Source organism: Cervus elaphus, chromosome 2 (assembly GCF_910594005.1).
Source record: "Cervus elaphus chromosome 2, mCerEla1.1, whole genome shotgun sequence".
NCBI classification, from domain to species: Eukaryota; Metazoa; Chordata; class Mammalia; order Artiodactyla; family Cervidae; genus Cervus; species Cervus elaphus.
Genome location: NC_057816.1, coordinates 6,404,917 through 6,424,067, shown reverse-complemented (window position 1 = coordinate 6,424,067; position 19,151 = coordinate 6,404,917). Strand labels below are relative to the sequence as shown.

Sequence of the window (19,151 nt, the reverse complement as noted above, 5' to 3'; positions counted from 1 at the left end):
TGTCAAGATATCACTTCTTCCCAACTTTATCTATAAATTCAGTGCAGTCCCAGTCAAAATCCCAGCAAGTTGTTTTGTGGATACCGACAAACTTATTCTAAAGTTAATATGGAGAGGCAAAAGACTCAGAATAGTCAATACAATAATGAAGGAGAAGAACAAAGTTGAAGGACTGATGCTACTCTAGTTCAAGACTTACTATTAAGCCCCAGTAATCAGGACAGTCTTCTGTTGGCAAAATAATAGACAATAGATCAGTGCAATAGAATAGTCTAGAAACAGACTCCCACAAATATAGCGAACAAATCTTTGACAAAGAGCAAAGGTAATATAATGAAACAAATATAGTCTTTCCAATAGATGGTGCTAGAACAACTAGACATCCACATGGTAAAAAAAAAAAATCTAGACACAGATCTTATATCCTTCACAAAAATTAACTCAAAATGAATCACAGTGCTAAATACAAAACTAAAACTCCTAGAAAATAACATAGGAGAAAATTTAGATGACCTTCGGTATGCAGTTGACTTTTTAGTTATAACACCAAGCATGATCCATGATAGAAATAATTGATAAGCTGAACTTACTAAAATTAAAGTTTTCTTTTTCTTGGCCATGTTATGTGGCATGTGGGATCTTAGTTCCTCGACCAGGGATTGAACCCACACCCCCTGCATTGGAAGCACAAAGTTTTAACCACTGGACCGTCAAAGAAGTCCCTAAAATTAAAGTTTTCTGCTCTGTGTAAGACACTGTCAAGAGAATGAAAAGACAAGTCATGAATGGGAAAAAATGTTTGCAAAAGATAGATCTGATAAAGATGTCCTTCGGTAGCTGAATCAATAAACAAACTGTGGTATATCAGACAATGGAACATTAGTGATAAAAAGGAGTGAGCGATTAAGCCATGAAAAGACACAGAGAAAGTTAAATGGGTATTACTGGGTGAAAGAAACCATCATGCAAAGGATACATACTGTAGGATTCCAGCTATGTGGAAAAGGCAAAACTATGCAGCTAGTAAGATGAGTAGTTGCCAGGCGCGGAGGGAGGACGGAGCACAGGAGTTTTCAGACACCGAAACTGCCCTGTATACTACAGAGGGGTGTGTCATGTATAATGGCAGATGTATGTCTTTATACATCTATCCAAACCCATAGAATATACAATGCCAAGAGTGGTCCCCAGTGTAAACTATGATCTCTGGGTGATGAGGTGCCAAGGTACATTCCTCAATCGTAAGAGATGTACCATGCTAGTGAAGAATATTAACGAGGTGGAGGCTGTGCCTGGCGGTGGGGTGGCGGGGTTGGGGGGAGCGCTTTGAGGTAATCTCTACTTTCCACTCAGTTTTGCTGTGAACCTAAAACTACTCCATAGAATAAAGTCTATTTTTAAAAAAGAGAATTATGGGCTCACATAATTGAAAAGTCCAGGGCTAGGGAGGCTTCAGTCATGGCTGGATTCAGAGACTCAGGGATAGCATTGCAATGCAGTCTTCGTCGCTCAGCTTTGCTTTCTTTTGTCACCTTAGTAGGGGAGCTCTAGGGGCTTCGGACTTGATGATCCCTGGTATGAAACAGTAGCTCTTCAGCGCTGGGAAATTTCCTGGTCAGGCTCTGGCTGGCCAGCTTGGGCCTGTGCCTACCCCTGGAGTTGGGGAAGGGAGATTTCGCCCCATCCCAAAACGAAGCTGTAAGGCCATATTGCCAGAGGAAGGGAGAGTAGATTTGGATCCTGCAAAAGCCGTCGAGTCGTTGACCAAGGCCCCTCCATCCCTAACATTTTGATGCCTTCAGCACCGGCTGCCTATCAGATGGGGGCTAAGGACAAGCTTCCTACAGGAGGTGGTGTCTGTACTGGGCCTTCAAAGTCAGATGAGATACAGGTGGCTGAGAGGGTGCTGATATGAAGGGAACAAGGTGGATGAGGGCTTGGATGTATCAATATTTGGAAGCTGTTGAGAAGACCTGTTTGGCTGGACCGTGGGTGTGTGAAGATTGGGCCGTGAAAGCAGTCCAGACTGGCGCCTCCCAGGATGTGGGTCCTGCCCCCTAGATCTCCCCACCTCACCCATACAGCTTCTTCTGGGGTGTTAACATCCCAGGAGGGAACCTCCGTGGGGTGGGAAGGCTGCATTTCCTCTGACGCTCCCTTCCCCCAGGCGTTCCTGGTCTACGCCGCGGGTGTCTACTCCAACATGGGCAACTACAAGTCCTTTGGCGACACCAAGTTTGTTCCCAACCTGCCCAAGGTGAGCTGAGGAGGGCTGGGGAAGGTGGGCAGCTTGGGGCCGGTGGGGAGGAGTGGGGAATGCGGCAGATGGAGCCCGGGAGGGAGCCGGGCTTCGACCTTGTGACCACCACGCCGCACAGCCTCGGGTCAGCCACCCTCCCGGGTGCTGCAGCGACCTCCCGACCGTGCCGACCCAAGGGACGAATGAAGGGAGGCTGTGGAAGGGTTCTGAGCACCGTTCGGTGCTGCAGAGATGGAGCCTGTTAGTCACCCCTGGAGACAGTGGAGGAGAGTGGACGCAGGGAGTCCTTCTCTGGACCACAGGGCTCGGGCCCTTCTAGGGCAGACCCAGCTCTTACATCAGCCGCTACTCTGCACATGACCTGCCTGATGATCTTATTGAAACACAGCCTCTGACCCAGCCGGCTTGAGCAGGCAGGTATGAGGTTCTGCTTTTCTCCAGCAAGGTCTAGGCTGTCAGTCTGTCAACCACCCTCTGAGTCAGAAGGTCTTAGACTGTGGGAGAAGAGCTTGAGGGTGGCTGGGGGCGCTCTGGGAGGCAGGTTGGGTGGTGTGGCCTTGGCCAGGCCAAGGACTTCCCTTTCCCTGCAGGAGAAGCTGGAACGTGTGATCCTGGGGAGTGAGGCTGCACAGCAGCACCCGGAAGAAGTCAGGGGCCTCTGGCAGACCTGCGGGGAGCTCATGTTCTCATTGGAATCAGGGCTTCGACACCTCGGGCTGGGGAAGGAGGTGAGGCCCCAGCCGCGCTGGGGGGTGGAGGGCATTGTTGAGGGCCACGTGGCCTGGAGGGAGGGGCACCCAATGGGGAGACAGCAGGCTGTCCGCCATGCCTGAAGCCAAGCTGCTGTCCACAGCGGGTCTCAGCATCGTCCTCAGTAAGCGGGTTGGATGGAATGCTTTCTGAACGCCCTCCCAGTTCTGACATCCTGGGATGCTGTGTGCCAGGAGGAGGGAAGAAGAGACGAGCTGAGAGCTGGAGGGAGCTGGGGGCGGGGGGATGGAAAGGAAGGGGTCCAAGCTTCCCACATCTGGAGGCTGCTTAGTAGTTGCATGGGGTAAGGGACACAGCGAACCTTAGGGGTGGATCTGTGAGAGGCTGGTGCAGAGCTGTAGGAGGGCTGGGGATGGCCCTGTGTGTTGCTTGTGTTCCAATTTTCTTCCCCTGGAAAGAGATGGAGAGGGACCTTGGAGGCTGCTGAAAGGAGGTGCAAGAAGTCTGAGGCTGGAGAGGGTGGCCAGGAAGGAATTTACCAGCTGCCCCTGCAGCTCCAACTTCAGCAACTCCTATTTCCCCTCTGCCCCTTCCCCGACAGGGCATCACCACCTATTTCTCTGGGAACTGTACCATGGAAGATGCCAAACTAGCCCAAGACTTTCTGGACTCACAGGTTTGGGCGATGGGCAACTCGGGGTAGTGGTTTGTTGGGGTCCCCTTGGCACTGGCGCCCACTCCTGGGTCTCAGGCTGAGCCCAGAGGCACAGGCATCTTGGGTCCTTGAGGTGGAGAAGACTAGGGAATCCTTGTCTAAGGGTCAGCATGAGTGCCCTGATGGAGCCGCCCCCACCGCACCCCAGGCTGAAGGGCCTTGTGACAGCCTCAGGGAAGGAGGACACAGAATATCAGAGCTGCTTCAACTGGGCTCTGGTGTCCATGGGGCAGTTTCACCTCCCCACTGAGCCACTCAGTGGCATCTCTTATCTGTGGCTTGAGGTCTGCCTCCTATAGGCCAGGTCGGCTGAGGTTATGAAGTGTCTAGCAGGTGTGATTGTGCATGCATATGTGTGTGCTCAGTCAGGCCCAACTCTTTGTGAGCCCATGGACTGTAGCCTGCCAGGCTCCTCTGTCTATGGAATTATCCAGGCAACAGTACTGGAGTGGGTTGCCATTTCCTACTGCAGGGGATCTTCCCAACCTAGAGGTCAAACCTGCATCTCCTGTGTCTCCTGCATTAGCAGGTAGATTTTTTACCACCGAGCCGCCTGGGAAGTCCACTGTCTGGCACAGCACTTAGTAAAAGTGCTGTGTGCTGAGTACTCGGCGTACTGAGCCGAGCAGGAGTCTGCCCTGGCCTGCCCACCCTGCTCCCTTCCTTCCCAGAAGACTGGCTGGTTCCCCAGAGGCCCGGCCCGCGTTGCCTCTGTATCTTCTCTCCTGGCTGTGCCCACTTTCCCTCCCTCCCACCCCACCACCCACTCTGGATTTACTCTCCCCCAAACCCTGCCCTGTCTTTTCCAGAACCTCAGTGCCTACAACACACGGCTCTTCAAGGAGGTTGGCCAGGACGGGAAGCCGAGCTACGAGGTGCGGTTGGCTTCCGTGCTGGGCACAGGTGAGCTCACGCCCCTGCTTCTTCTCCCTCTTCAGTGTTCCTGGACCAGCGTGGACAGGGCAGGAACCCAGGACAGGGGTTAGCTGCCTGCAATAGCCACAGGGAGTAACAACAGTCATATTAGCTATGGCGGATGTCGATGGAGGCTTACTGGGTGCCCAGCCCTGTGCCGTGCTCAGCAAATGGTGTTTCTAGGAGGTGAGCACCCCTAGCCCTGGAGCTGGTGGTGATGTAAAGCTAGGGGAGACCCAAGGGCAGAGGAAGGGCCTTGTTCCACTGGTGAACGTCACTGTGGCAAGCCTCTGATAGGAGCCGCATGTTGGCCGTGGTCCCGGTCCTCCAGGCAGTGGTGCAGAAGATAACAATTCATGTCAACAATGGAAATAGAGGCTGGACCATATGTCTCCTGATGGCCTAGAGGAGATATCCAAGCTGCACATCAATGAAGGCTTACTGGAAAAGGTGTCCTGGAGGTTGGGGAGAATATAAAAAGGTGGGGGTGGTGAACTTGCTGAAAGGTTGTTGCTGAGCCGTGAAAGACGCTGGGATTCTTGGCCTCCGGAGGAGAGGAATTCAATCCACGGCCAGAGACGAGGCTCGATCACTCAGAGCTTTTGTGTAAACAAGTTTTATTAAAGTGTAAGAGAGATAGAGAAAGCTTCTACATAGACATCAGAAGCGAGCAGAAAGAGTGCCCCTTGCTAATCTTTAGCCGGATGTTATAAAGCTAATAGCAGTCTGCTAATTAGAGAAAGGAAATGTCTCAAAACTCACAGACTGGCACCAGGCCCCTCACCCACAACATGCATTTTGAGATAACATTGGCACAAGGTGAGTTGTCCTGGGCCATAAAATGATTGACATGAATCTTGAAGAAAGGCAGATTTTCAAGCAAATACATAGTTTTATTAACATAGATTAGGAGAACAATGTATAACATACTGGTTTGTCAAGTCAGTTCTGAGCCTTTAGGTGGAACCGACTTGAAGACAGAGTCTAGGGTAAATATGTAGTACATTAACATAGCTTAAGACAAACATTTCCAAAAAAAAAAAGACAAACATTTCCATAAGAAAAATGCATTGGTTAGCTCAAGGTTTGAGAACAGTAAAGTTCAGGTCGAACCAGGTGTCATTATGGCAACACAGAGTTTTAGAAGAAACCTCTTTTTAAATTTTTATAAAGAAGGGAAATAATAATGTAACACTAGTTTGTTTCCTCCTGCAGCTTGAGAGAGAGAGAAAAAATGTGATACTTCCAGCCTAGTTCCTCCATTTGGAGACCCCTGGCCTTCCTACCTGTTACCCTCTCATTACTAAACCCTGCTTCCTAAATATCTTTCAAAGTACCTTCAGGGTAAAGCACAGATTCACCTCTAAGGGCTCCATCATTCGGAGTTTCTTGGTTATAAGTGAAGAAACCTATTTGCCTAAAGCAAAAGGGGACTTTATAGGCTTGAGTAATTAAGAAGCCCAGAATAGAAGGGCTTCAGGCATAGATGGATCCAGTTGCTCAGATAACGTTCTCAGAAATTTTGCTTTCTTGGCTCAACTCGCTTTGACTTCATCCACAGCAGGCTGCACCCACAGAGCCTGATAACCACTAGCCTGGCTGTTCCAGCAAAAAGAGGACCTTTTTCTCCCAGAAGTAGTGTCTGAAGGTCTGGAAGTGGCTTAAGTTTCTCTGTTTTGGGTCTCCCATTTATATGAACCAATCCTTGTGGTTAAGGGACCGGTCTCTGATTGTCTAGACCTGGTTCCAAGCCTACCTCACAGTCAGGTGGTAGGGTCAGCTCCTCCCATTGCCTGGACTCAGGGTGGCTGTGGGGGTTAGGTCCCGAAGGAAAACTGGAGTCTGTTACCAGGTGAGGGGGATATAGATGCAGTGTTGAGACAAGCATCCAGGCTTCTATGAGGGCCTATGTAATCTGGCCCTCCCTTCCCCAGCCACCTCCCACCTCCTAGCTTCCAGCCTCCCACTTAGACTCTGCGCCACAGCCATGCTCAGCAGCTTCCAATTTCCTGAAAACCCCACGTTCTCACGTAGCCACTCCAGGCCTTTGCACAGTCCATTCCGTGTTCCCCCCCAGAATGTCTCCTTCCCCTCCAAGTGTTCACCTGATGAGCACCTGCTTGTCCTGGAGGCCAGGCTTGGACCTCACCTTCCCAGGACCCTTCCCTGTCTTCTCATAGCCTCTGTGCCCATCATCACCCCCAGTGATTTCCCGGTTGCTTTTCTGTTGACCGCAAGCTTCTTGAGAGGAGGACCTTTGTGTTTCACTCACTGGTGTCTCCCCAGCGGCCAGGCCTTGGTAGATCCTCAGGTGCCAGGCAAATGAGGCCAGGTTGGGGCCTGCACTCCTGGTGGAGGGAACAGCATGAGCCAAAGTCAGGTGGTGGGAAAGTTTAGGGTTCAGCATGTATGTAGATCGACTTGACCAGGGCTGTCAACCGAAATGCCTCACACGACATGGTCATACTGTTCACGGCAGCCGTGCTCCAGAGTGAACATCCCAAGAGAGCCAGGCAGAAGCTGTGTCGCCTCCTACAACCTGGCCCTTGGCCGCCACAGTGTCGCTTCTGCTGTAGTCACAAGCCTGCCTGCCCCTCTTCAAGAGGAGGGAATAAAGGCCCCACATCCTCATAAGAGAAGTCACATTGGGAGATAGGAAATACTGTGGCCATATATGGCCATATATATATATATATATATATATATATATACTTAAAAATACAATCTGGAAGCATATCTCACATCAGGAGATAGGAAATACTATGGCCATATATATGTAAATAAATATATATATATATATTAAAATATAATGTATGTTATATGGATCAAAGATAACAGGCAAGATACAACAGTATTAATATGCCATTGCTTCTCTAACAAATAGCCACAAATGTAGCAGCATGAAAAAGTCAAATTTAGGGACTTCCTTGGTGGTCCAATGGTTAAGAATCCGCCTTCCAATGCAGGGGACATGGGTTTGATTTCTGCTCGGGGAACTAAGATCCCACATCCTACAGGGCAACTAAGACTGCATTCTGCAACAAAGACTGAGTGCAGCCAAAATAAAAATAAAGTAAAAAATTAAAAAACCCCGCAGATTTATTCTCTTATAGTTCTGGAGGTCCAAATTGGAGTCTTTTCCTCTTCTGGGGAAATCTGCTTCTCTGCCACTCTCAGCTTCTATAAGCTGCCTGCATCCCTTGGCCCATGGCCCCTTCCTCACGTCTCGCCCCATCCTTTCTTCTCTCATCACATCTCCCACTTCCCTTCACCCTCTTGTCTCCTTCTTATAAGGACCCTCGTGATTATATCTAGGGTAGGGCTACCTTTTTAAATATAGTCTGCCACATTGGGTTTGAATCTGACTCTGCTACTTGCTGTTGTGTGACCTTCAAAAACTGACTTAACCTCTCGGTGCCTTAGTTTCCCCATCTGTAGAAAAGAGATGATAATTTCCCTCTCACCACAGAGCTGATGTGAGGCTTCATTGAGTTAACACATAGAAATCACATTAAACATTTCATGTTACAGAATATATATATATATTTAAAATATTTATTTGATTGTGTGAGGTCTTATTTGTGGCAGTCGGGATCTTTCATCTTTGTTGAGTATGTGAGATCTTTAGTTGTAGCATGCATACCCTTACTTGTGGCACATGGGGTCTAGTTCCCTGACCAGGAATCGAACCTGGGCCCCCTGCGTTGGGAGTGCAGAGTGTTAGCCAGTGGACCACCAGGGAAGTCCCCCATATATATATATATTTTTTTGAAGATGAAAGTTTATAATTACTGTGAGCAATGGGGAGCTATCAAGAATGTTAGAATAAACGAATGTCACAGTGAGAAGCCTGCTGGGATGTCTCACACTCACCTTTCCCCTGAACGATGATCCTTCTTCCCTCAGAGCCTAACCTGGACTCCGACATGACTTCCAAGCTGAAGAGCTACGAATTCCAGGGAAGCCATTTCCGGGTGACCCGCGGGGACTATGCCCCCATCCTCCAGAAGGTGGTGGAGCACCTGGAGAAAGCCAAGGTACGGGGCGCTTGGGGCTGAGGTGTGCCACTCCCAGACTCTGGGCAGCAAAGGCGGGTACCAGCATTGGGGGGCGGGCTGAGGCTGACCAGCCCCTGCTCACCCCCAGGCGTATGCAGCCAACAGCCACCAGGAACAGATGCTGGCCCAGTACATAGAAAGCTTCATCCAGGGCTCCATCGAGGCCCACAAGAAGGGCTCTCGCTTCTGGATCCAGGACAAAGGTCCCATTGTGGAGAGGTGAGGCGCCAGCCCCTGTTCCGCCCCGCCCTGCCCGCTCCTGCCTGCCCCTCCTCCATCTCAGCCCTTCTCTCCCCCAGTTACATCGGGTTCATCGAGAGCTACCGAGACCCCTTTGGTTCCCGCGGAGAGTTTGAAGGTAACTTCTGGGAGGTGGGAGGTCAAAGTGAAACCCTTACCCCTTTCCCCTGATGACTCTCCCATGGTAGAGTCATAGCAACAGCCATCGATGATTCGTCATGGACTGGACACCTACCATTCTTTGCTCATTTTGATAACCGTCGTCCTATGAGAATTTCCCTCCTCACTTCACAGATGTGGGAACTGAGGCAGAGTTGGGGGGGTGACCCACCCCAGGCACCTCGGCTCTGAGTCACTTTGCCGTGCCGCCTCCTGTGTCTGGTCCAGACCCAGGCTCCAGCCTTGTCACTTAACCCCGCCTCTGAGCCTCCACCACTCCTTTTTGGGTGTCATGAAAAGTGAGGTGTTACATGCAGACAGCTCAGCACAGTGCCAGGCACGTCAGTGTGCTGGGTCGACGGGAGCAGAATTAACACTGTGACTGTGAACTTGGCTGCTGTCATCCCAGGGCCGGTGGCAGGCTGCCTCGGCCCTTGTGCCCAAGCCCAAGTCGCAGCAGCCTCAGCCTCTGAGGTCCCCCTTTGTACATGACTCATCATGATTATTAGAAAAGTAATCCATGTTCACAGTCAAAAATTACGAAAACACACACCCAAAATAATCAACTGTGACTGCACCCACCCCAAGATTAAAGTTTGGAATGTACTTTTTGTCTTTTGTTTTTATAGAGAGCAATGCTTAGAAATGTATGTGTATAATTTAAAAATCCACACTTGTAAGTAATTGGAAAAGTACAGTCGTGTGTAGGATAAAATGTGAAATCCCTCTTTCACTACCTCTCCTATATCGCTCCCCTCCAAAGGTTACCAGAGTTCACAGTTGAGTACAGGTCCTTCTAGACCTTTGTCTAAGCATTCACACACACATCCACACACATGTTCCTTTTAACTCATCTAGGTAAATGAGATTATATTCTGTATATTGGTCTGTCACTTGCTTTTTTCACTTAGTCATGTATCTCAGATATCTTTTCCTATCAGTATATATAGACCTACCACATTCTTTTAAATAGATGTATAGTATTCATAATATATCATAAATAATTTCCCATAACATTTGATATTGTATGTCTGCCTTTAGGTCAGGCCTTTCCAGGGTGTAGTCTATGCAGAGTTAGCAGGGATTATTCAGGGATTTCCTTAGTGGTCCAGTAGTTCAGACTCCATGCTTCCACTGCAGGGGAAATGGGTTGATTCCTGGTCAGGGAACTAAGATCCTGCATGCTACAGCCAAAAAAAAAAAAAGAAGAAGAAGAAGAAAGATTCAGTGTGGAGCAGCAAAGAGTCTCTGCTTGCAGGACTCTTCAGCACCTTTACTATGCGAATGTGCATTGAGAGCCTTTAAGAAGCTGGAGATAGAGTATATAGTGTTGCCCAAACTTCTTTGAGTGGGGAGCTCTTTCTTCTTGAAGGCTCTCGTAGAAAATGTGTTCTGTAGAGTGCAATTTTGAAAATACTGCTTTGAGCCAGGAACTCTTAACTGTATTAAATCTGAAAGGATCAGTCCCAGCCCTCAGTCATTCCACTACACCCTGGAAAGGCCTGCCCTAGACTAAGGAAGGGGACAACCTTCGCCTGGCCAAGGGATGGGCTTGGCAAAGGCTCCCTATCTGGATTCACTCTGTCTGATAAAACTGCTCACTCCAGTGCAGCAGCCTCACTCACCACCCCGTAAGCCGGGTGCTCTAGCCATGCAGGACAGCTCACAGTCCCCCCAAAAAGAAGAGCCTTTTTTGCTCACATAGTTCCTTCCACTGGGCATCTGATCCCCCATCACCCACTACGTACTCCCCACATACTCCTTTAAGATCCATCTCAGGGCACTCCCTGGCAGTCCAGTGGGTTAGGACTCCGTGCTTTCACTGCTGTGGCCCCTGATCGGGGAACTAAGATCCCACAAGCCACCCGGCATTGCCAAAAGATTTTTAAGAAGTTTAAAAAGATCCGTCTCAGGTGTTACTCAGCGAAACCTTTTCTCTGTGCCCTACTCTTCCCAAAACAGGGACCTCCATGAAGGCAAAGCTCAGGCCCGGGTTCTCCTGAGTGGCCAGCACAGGGTCACTGCACACAGCAGGCAATCAATGCCTGCATAATGGCTGGAGGGTTATTAGAGGAGTGGAGGAGGGTGTGGGATCCCCCCAAACCCTGCCCGCTCACAGCCCGCTCTCTCCCCCACAGGCTTCGTGGCCATGGTGAACAAGGCCATGAGTGCCAAGTTTGAGTGGCTGGTGGCAAGTGCGGAGCAGCTGCTGAAGGAGCTGCCCTGGCCCCCAGCCTTCGAGAAGGACAAGTTCCTCACCCCCGACTTCACCTCCCTGGACGTTCTCACCTTCGCCGGCTCCGGCATACCTGCTGGCATCAACATCCCCAACTGTGAGCTTCCCCGGGGGGGGTCCTGGCCCGCCCCCCATCCCTGCCTGAACATGACGGGGGCTCCCCAAACCCCATAGGAGACGCCACTGAGAGTTGCCCCCTCCCCCTCCACACACTCACCCTGGCCACACATCACCCTGCTCCACTCACATTCCCAGCCTGTCCCTCTGGTTAGACTCCTTGCCTGTGACTCTTGACCTTTGCCCTTGCCCTTTTCTCCCTGGTCCCCTTCCCACCTTCTCCAGATGATGACCTGAGGCAGACGGAAGGCTTTAAGAATGTGTCCCTGGGGAACGTGCTGGCTGTGGCCTATACCACGCAGCGGGAGAAACTCACCTTCCTGGAGGAGGAGGACAAGGTGGGCACCGGTGAGGGGCCTGGCCTGACCTCAGCTGACGCAGGAGGGCGGACAGGTCAGAGCAGGGGAAAGGACGGGGCTTCAGGCCCGGCTCTGCTGCTTCCCCGCCGTGTGACCTCGGGTCTTTGGAGCCTGTTTCCCCAGCCGGCAAACAGTGGAGGCAGCCCCTTCCTCGTGGGTTGTTGCCAGGATGAGGTGGGCTGTGCGGTGCCCAGTGTGGGGCTGGCAGGTGGTAGACCTTTAGCAGATGTGTGCCTCACGATGGGCCCTCGGGCTGGCACGGGGGCTGTGGGTAGACTGTGTGGCCGCGGTGGGGCAATGGGCAGCGTGGGTCTCTGCTTGTCTTGGCAGGACCTGTACATCCGCTGGAAAGGACCCTCCTTTGACGTGCAGGTGGGGCTGCACGAGCTGCTGGGCCATGGCAGCGGCAAGCTCTTCGTGCAGGTAAGAACTCGAGACCAGGGGCTTCCCCAGCGGTCCAGTGGCTAAGACTCCGCGCTCCCAATGCAGGGGCCCGGGTTCAATCCCTGGTCAGGGAACTAGATCCACGTGCCAAAACCAAGTTCACATGCCACAACTAAAGATCCTTCTTACTGTTAAGGATCCCACAACTAAAAGATCCTGCATCCCAAAACTAAGACCCAGCACAGCCAAATAAATAAATTAAAAAGAATGAGGGGCTAGTGCTGGAACCAGCGGGACCCTCCCCAGTTCTAGGCCTATGGCTCCCGTTCCCCATCGTCAGCCCCCAAGTATGGAAGCTGCTCCAGTCTTGGCTCTCAGTGTCTCACCCTCCCCCACGATGTCCCAGGATTGAGTGAGATCTATAGGACAGGCCAGCTGAGGCCCCCCACCCAGAGTCTCCCACACAGAAGGACTTGCTTGGCTCAGGCCCAGGAAGCCTGCCCTGAGGGTATGACCCAGGCGGCCCCAGGGCAGAAAGGCCGGGCAGGGGTGGTGTCTGGACGCCCCCAGTCCTGAGGCTGCAGCACTGTCTTTGCACTGCTGTTCCCTGGAGCCTGTACTTTTCCAGGTATTGTAGGGAGCTGCCCCTTCCTGTGGGCCAGCCAGAGTGGCTGGAGCCCCCTCGACACCTACTCAGGAAATCTGAGAAACAGCCTGCTGGCAGGCCAGGAGGAGCCCACTGTGGACTGCACAGATGAGAGGACTGGAGGCAGACGGGGTGGGGTCTGCTCCCCTTGGGGGCACAGCTGCCTCCCTGAATGGGATCAGCTGGGCCTGGAAGTCAGAAGGATCCAGAGGGCAGCTGATGGTGGAGCAGCTTGGCATCGGGCTTTGTCTTGGCTTCGAAGTCCCAGGGAAGCGGCAACAAACATAGCCCCTCTGTGGTCTTCTTCAGTCAGGTCCCCTCCCTGAGCCTCAGTTGGCCCATCTGAAATATGGGTTTCCTGACTCCTACCATATGGCTCTTGTGAGGAATAAAGGTGAAGCCCTGGGATTTGCCTGGTACCCAATAGGCCCTCTGGAAATGGGTGTTGTTGTTAAGAGACATGGTGCACAGATATTGTGTGCTCTGATTCCGCTCTGGGGTTCTTAGTCTCTGAGCCTTAGTTTCCTCCTCTGTGAAGCGGGATAATAATAGAACCTTCCTAGGAGGATGACTTAAAGGGTTAAAAGGCTGTCCGCTCACTGTTCCCTGGCTGCCTTTCTGAGCCCCTTGGATCCCGGGCTGAAGGCCTAACCTGGGCCCCGGGGTACCCCACCCTCACCCGCCCCACGTTCATGACCCTTCTCTTGCAGGACGAGAAAGGAGCATTCAACTTCGACCAGGAGACCGTGATCAACCCGGAGACAGGGGAGCAGGTGAGGGTGGCCTGGGTGGAGCACCAGGGTATGGGGAGGGGGGCCCAGGTAGGGTGGCAGCCACCCCTAAAGCCTGCTTCCTGGGCCCCCCCTCCCAGATCCAGAGCTGGTACCGGAGCGGGGAGACCTGGGACAGCAAGTTCAGCACTATCGCCTCCAGCTACGAAGAGTGCCGAGCGGAGAGCGTGGGCCTCTATCTCTGCCTCCACCCCCAAGTGCTAGAGTACGAGCCACAGAGCTGGGGCAGGGGTTGGGGGGTGCTCCTCTGTGGATGGGGGGGACGTGCTGGCAGGGAGGGCAGGGCCCGGGCAGCCTCCGACCTCGCTCCCCCACCACTTCCCTCCCTCCCCCAGGATCTTTGGCTTTGAGGGGGCTGATGCAGAAGACGTGATCTACGTGAACTGGCTCAACATGGTTCGGGCCGGGCTGCTTGCTCTGGAGTTCTACACCCCTGAGACCTCCAGCTGGAGACAGGTAGGGGCTGGGAGACCCCTCAGGAGGGAAGGGTGTGCTGGGGACCAAGACCAGGATTCTGGGTGTGGGGATGGGACAACTGTACCCATGAGGCACATGAACTGGGTTGATCCCAGACTCTACCGCATGTGAGAGCGGGTCACGTCACTGTTGTGAGGCTCAGTGTTCCTGCCTGTAAAATGGGAGTATTCATCTTCTTGCCCACCTTTAAGGGAGAATCAGATGAGATAATGTTGCTATGACCACTAACAGATGATGCATAGGACTCACTCTGTGCCACTTAGTTCTAAGCAGTTTATGTGAACTGACCCATTTGTCCCCAGTGTCAACCTCAGCCGTAGGTAGTTACTACCTTCATTTTAGAGGTGAGGAAATGGAGGCACAAAGAGATCAAGTAACTTGATGGCAAGTAACAGACTCAGAATTTGAATCCAGGCAGACTGCCTCCAGAGCCATTAGGCTATGCTGTTTGGCTATGAGATGTACTTTGGAAACAGGGTAGGCAGGGTCTTCCCTGGTGTTCCAGTGGCTAAGACTCAGCACTTCCACTGCAGAGGGCCTGGGTTTAATACCTGGTTGGGGAACTAGATCCCACATGCTGCGACTAAAGATTCTGCATGCCACAACAAAGACCTGGTGCAGCCAAATTAATTAATTAATTAATTTTTTAAAAAAAGAAATTCAAAGCGAAAATTAAAAAAACAAAAAGAAACAGGGTAAGCAATAGAAATCTTTTAAAAAGTCACCTAAGTCTGTTTTGAGGAGGCAATACTGTGTCATCCAAAGAACACATGTTTTAGAGTCAGGAAACTTGGGTTAGTCCTTGTTCCCTCTCACCAGTTGTGTGACCCTGAGCAAGTTACTTCACCTCTCTGGGCCTCTGTTTCGTCATCTGTAAACTGGGGATTACGATGCCCTCTTGATCCCACAGAACGGACTGCAAACAGGATTGTGGAGGAGAAAGTGCTCAGGGTGGCAAGGGACGCTCTGGGGTAACTGCTGTTATCAGGGCAGGGCGTGGAGCAGAAGAGGGCAGGGCGGGTGACAGGGGGCACAAGGCTCTGGGTCCTGCCTGGACATGGCCTCCCCGTGCCCCAGGGCAGCCTGCTCTTCCTTGTGAGAGAAGACGGGAAGCATTTGAGGGGAGAGGAGTTAAACACCACAGGACCCACAGGGTGGGGGAGAACAAAACGACAATAATAATTCACAATTAGCAAGCACATATGATCCATCAGGCCTTGGAACGAACTCCTGATCCTGGGTTGGCCAAAAAGATCATTCCCGTAACATCTCAAGGAAAAACCTCAACGAGCTCTTTGGCCAGCTCAATACTTCTTACCTTGGGCCTACAAATGATTCCTTTCTCTTCGGCCCTGGCAGGCCCACATGCAGGCCCGGTTTGTGATCCTGAGGGTCTTGCTGGAGGCTGGCGAGGGACTGGTTACCGTCACTCCCACCACAGGCTCCGATGGGCGCCCCGACGCCCGGGTCCGCCTTGACCGCGACAAGATCCGGACAGTGGGCAAACCCGCCCTGGAGAGGTTCCTGCGGAGACTCCAGGTAAGCAGGGGCCTCTTGCCTCGGAGGCCCCCTCCAACTCAGCCTGTCTGCACACTCTGTAACAGGAAAGGCTTCTTGGAGTAGGTTGTGTTTAAGCTGGAAATGGGAGTGCCAAGGAGGAAGCAGCCGTGAAAAGGTCTGAGCACAGAACAAACAGCATAAAGGCTGGTCTTGGGATTGGAAGGAGCTTAGTGGGTTGAGGGATAAGAAGGAGGAAGCCTGGAGCTTGGTGAGTGAAGGAGGGAAGGTCAGTGCTCACTGCAGTCCTGGTTTCTCTCCCAGTTGGGATGTTTAGAGTCAGGAGACCTTTTGGGGTTCTGATGCCAGGACTAACCAGCTGTGTAGTTGCCTTGCTGGCCTCCACTTTTCTCATCTGTTAAATATATCACCTGCCTCACCTGGCAGGAATTCAATGAAACAACATATATACGGAACTGAGCAATAATATGGAGAAGGCAGTGGCACCCCACTCCAGTACTCTTGCCTGGAAAATCCCATGGACGGAGGAGCCTGGCAGGCTACAGTCCATGCGGTCACGACTGAGCGACTTCACTTTCACTTTTCACTTTCATGCATTGGAGAAGGAAATGGCAACCCACTCCAGTACTCTTGCCTGGAGAATCCCAGGGATGGGGAAGCCTGGTGGGCTGCCGTCTATGGGGTCACACAGAGTCGGACACGACTGAAGCGTCTTAGCAGCAGCAGCAGCAGCAGAGCAATAAAAATCATATTATCCAAGCCAGTGTGACACAAAGTGTGGTCCGGGGACCAGCAGCAGCAGCAGCACCCAGAACATGCAGATTCTCAGGCCCCACCCCAGACCTCCTGATTCAGAAACTCTGAGTATGAGGCCCCAAAACCTGCATGTTTACTAGCCTTCCAGGTGATCCTGACACTCAGCAAGACTGGAGAACCCCTGATGGTGACCCACTCCTTACTGGGCAGTGCCTTCCATCAGAACAGGGTCCTGCTGGCTTTGCCTGAAGGACCTGAAGAAGGCCCAGCCTTCAATTCAGCAAATATCTGTCTACGATTATACTCCCACTTATTTCCAGAAGGGATTTAAGGCATTTTTCTTTAAAAGATATGTGTTTGGCCATTAAAGTAAAATAAAATTAGAAGTGAAAAAATATTAGATGCCCAAGGCAGTGTCATGTCCCAGATTAGATTCTGGAATAGAAAACAGATGTTCGTGGGAAAATGAGTGAACTCTCAGTAAAGTCTAGAGTTTAGTTAAGAGTAACGTACACATTTTGCTTAATGTTGACAACAGATGAAACTGGGCCAGGAGCCCATGGGAACTCTCTGGGCTATCTTTGTGGCTTTTCTGTAAATCTAAAATTATGCCAAAACAGTTTATTAATAATGATAATAAGTCAGTCGATAAAGAAATCAAATCTGCCAAACCCTAGGCCAGTATTGAACTGTGACTTAGTAGTGACGGAACACAGAGCATTCCATCTTAGAGACTGAAGCAGATGGATCTTTGTCCAGGATCATCCATTCAGCAGAATGGACAGTGTCCACAGCAGTGGCTTTACAGAACATACAGAACATGGAACAGGAGATACGGAACATGGAAGCATTTTTTGGTGTGGCTGTTTCTTGCATTAGCTCCCTAGAAAAACCCAAGAGCGCAGCAAAGAGCCACCCAGCGGGGAAGATGGAGGCTTTTCCACAGGGAAAGGCTTCAGCCACGGGATTACAAATAGTCATAGTTTTGGCTCACCCATATGGTAAAAACTGATGAGGGGAGATATAAATCTGTATTTCTGGCTTCTGGGAGGGCCTGCCATCAACAGACTTAATTCCCTGGAACTGAGCAGTGGCCACCGCGTTTGGCTCTCTACACGGGCTCCACTCCCCAGTCTGCCAGGTCCACTTCCTATTTCCTGTGCCTGCCTTAGTCATTCACTCATGATACCACCTGGCTCCCGTGGACACCCCCGTCGCCAGCTCTCTGGTTGAAGCTCCTGGTGGCTAACATGTCCACTTCATGAATCTATGTTCATATGCTGGGTGTTAAGTATTATGGAAAAGAGAGAAAGGTGAGCCAGTCTCTCCAACCTTCCCCCAGGAGTTCCCAGTCAGTTTTAATTCCTGCAGAGCTGGGGAAAATCATTCTACCCCCGGGCCTAAGAGGGGGAGGCTTACCCAGAGGGTGCCCTAGTCAGAGTCCTACTTTGCCAGTGGCAAATTGGCAGAATAAGTAAGGATCAGAGCCATAAATGTCAGTTATTTGGAAGAGAGCCAACTAGATCTCTTAGTGCTAATCTTTATAATCACTGAAACTAAAAATAGGCAGCTTAAACAGATTTTAAATCCAGCTGAAGATAAGAGAAGTTACAGCATGTATCATGCGTGCTAAGTCACTTCAGTCGTGTCCGACTCTGTGTGACCCCATGGACTAGAGCCTGGCAGGCTCCTCTGTCCATGGGATTCTCCAGGCAAGAATACTGGAATGGGTAGACATGCCCTTCGCCGGGGGATCTTCCCGACCCAGGAATTGAACCTAGGTCTCCTGCATTGAAGGTGGATTCTTTACCGTCTGAGGCACCAGGGATGCCCAGAGCATGTAGCACAGAGACACAAAGATAGAAAATTTAGAAGAGATTAAGAGACATGGAGGAGGGAGACTTCCCTGGTGGTCCAGTGGCCAAGACTCTGCACTCCCAATACTGGGGGCCTGGGTGTAATCCCTGGTTGGGGAACTAGATCTCACATGCAGCAAATAAAGATCCCAAATGCCACAAGAAAGATAAAAGATCACAACTAAGGCCCAGTGCATGAAATAAATAAACATTAAAAAAAAAAAAAAGACATGGACGATAGTGTGAAAAGATCTAATGTACATGAACTGAAGTTCCAAGAAGAAGAGAGAGAGAAAAGAAGGAATATTAGAAGAGATAATGACTGAGCACTTCATAGAACTGATGAAAGACCCAACTCAGAAATCCGAAGAAGCTCGAGAAATTCCAAGAATGGCAAGCAAAACCTGTGTCTAGAAATATCATAGAATAGAAATTCCCTGGTGGCCCAGTGGCTAGGACTCTGCCCTTCCACCTCAGGGGTACAGTTTCAATCCCTAGTCAGGGAACTAAGATTTCACAAGCTGCACAATGTGGACAAGTAATACTGATAATGATAACTTTTATTCATCAAAACTTACCACAAAGAAGGTGAGAAGATGCATCTTAAACTAGGATAGGGTATTTATCACATATGAGTTAACAAAAGGTTAGCAGCTAAATATATAAAGAACTTTCCAAAAAAAAAAGTGAACAAAAAACAGCCTAACAGAAAAATAGGCAAAACTCATGAACCAAAGAGGAAAATAAATAGCCCACCAACTTGTGGGATGTTGTTCCATCTCGTTAGTCATCAGGAAAACACAACTGAAACCACATGAGATTTCCACCCACCAGCTCGGCAACATGAAAAACTGTCAACATCACCCTGGTGAGCCGAGCCGGACGGACTGCCACCCCCCTGCCTCTGGAAGTGAAAACAGGTGCAACAAGTCTGGAAAACAATGGGGGCATCA

The 19,151-nt window shown here is 50.8% G+C and overlaps 1 protein-coding gene across 2 annotated transcripts in view; it reads left to right on the top strand.

Moving 5' to 3' along the window:
* The window catches only part of DPP3 (dipeptidyl peptidase 3), a 30,871-nt gene that overhangs the window by 7,160 nt on the left and 4,560 nt on the right, over positions 1–19,151 (top strand). For both annotated transcript variants that reach the window (XM_043926089.1, XM_043926080.1), the window contains exons 3-16: positions 2,168–2,257; positions 2,851–2,988; positions 3,573–3,647; positions 4,496–4,589; positions 8,508–8,638; positions 8,748–8,878; positions 8,959–9,017; positions 11,197–11,391; positions 11,637–11,749; positions 12,101–12,193; positions 13,511–13,573; positions 13,672–13,796; positions 13,927–14,047; positions 15,428–15,607. In XM_043926089.1, the coding sequence (XP_043782024.1) occupies positions 2,168–2,257; positions 2,851–2,988; positions 3,573–3,647; positions 4,496–4,589; positions 8,508–8,638; positions 8,748–8,878; positions 8,959–9,017; positions 11,197–11,391; positions 11,637–11,749; positions 12,101–12,193; positions 13,511–13,573; positions 13,672–13,796; positions 13,927–14,047; positions 15,428–15,607 (1,608 nt within the window). The remainder of the gene's footprint in view (positions 1–2,167; positions 2,258–2,850; positions 2,989–3,572; positions 3,648–4,495; positions 4,590–8,507; positions 8,639–8,747; positions 8,879–8,958; positions 9,018–11,196; positions 11,392–11,636; positions 11,750–12,100; positions 12,194–13,510; positions 13,574–13,671; positions 13,797–13,926; positions 14,048–15,427; positions 15,608–19,151) is intronic.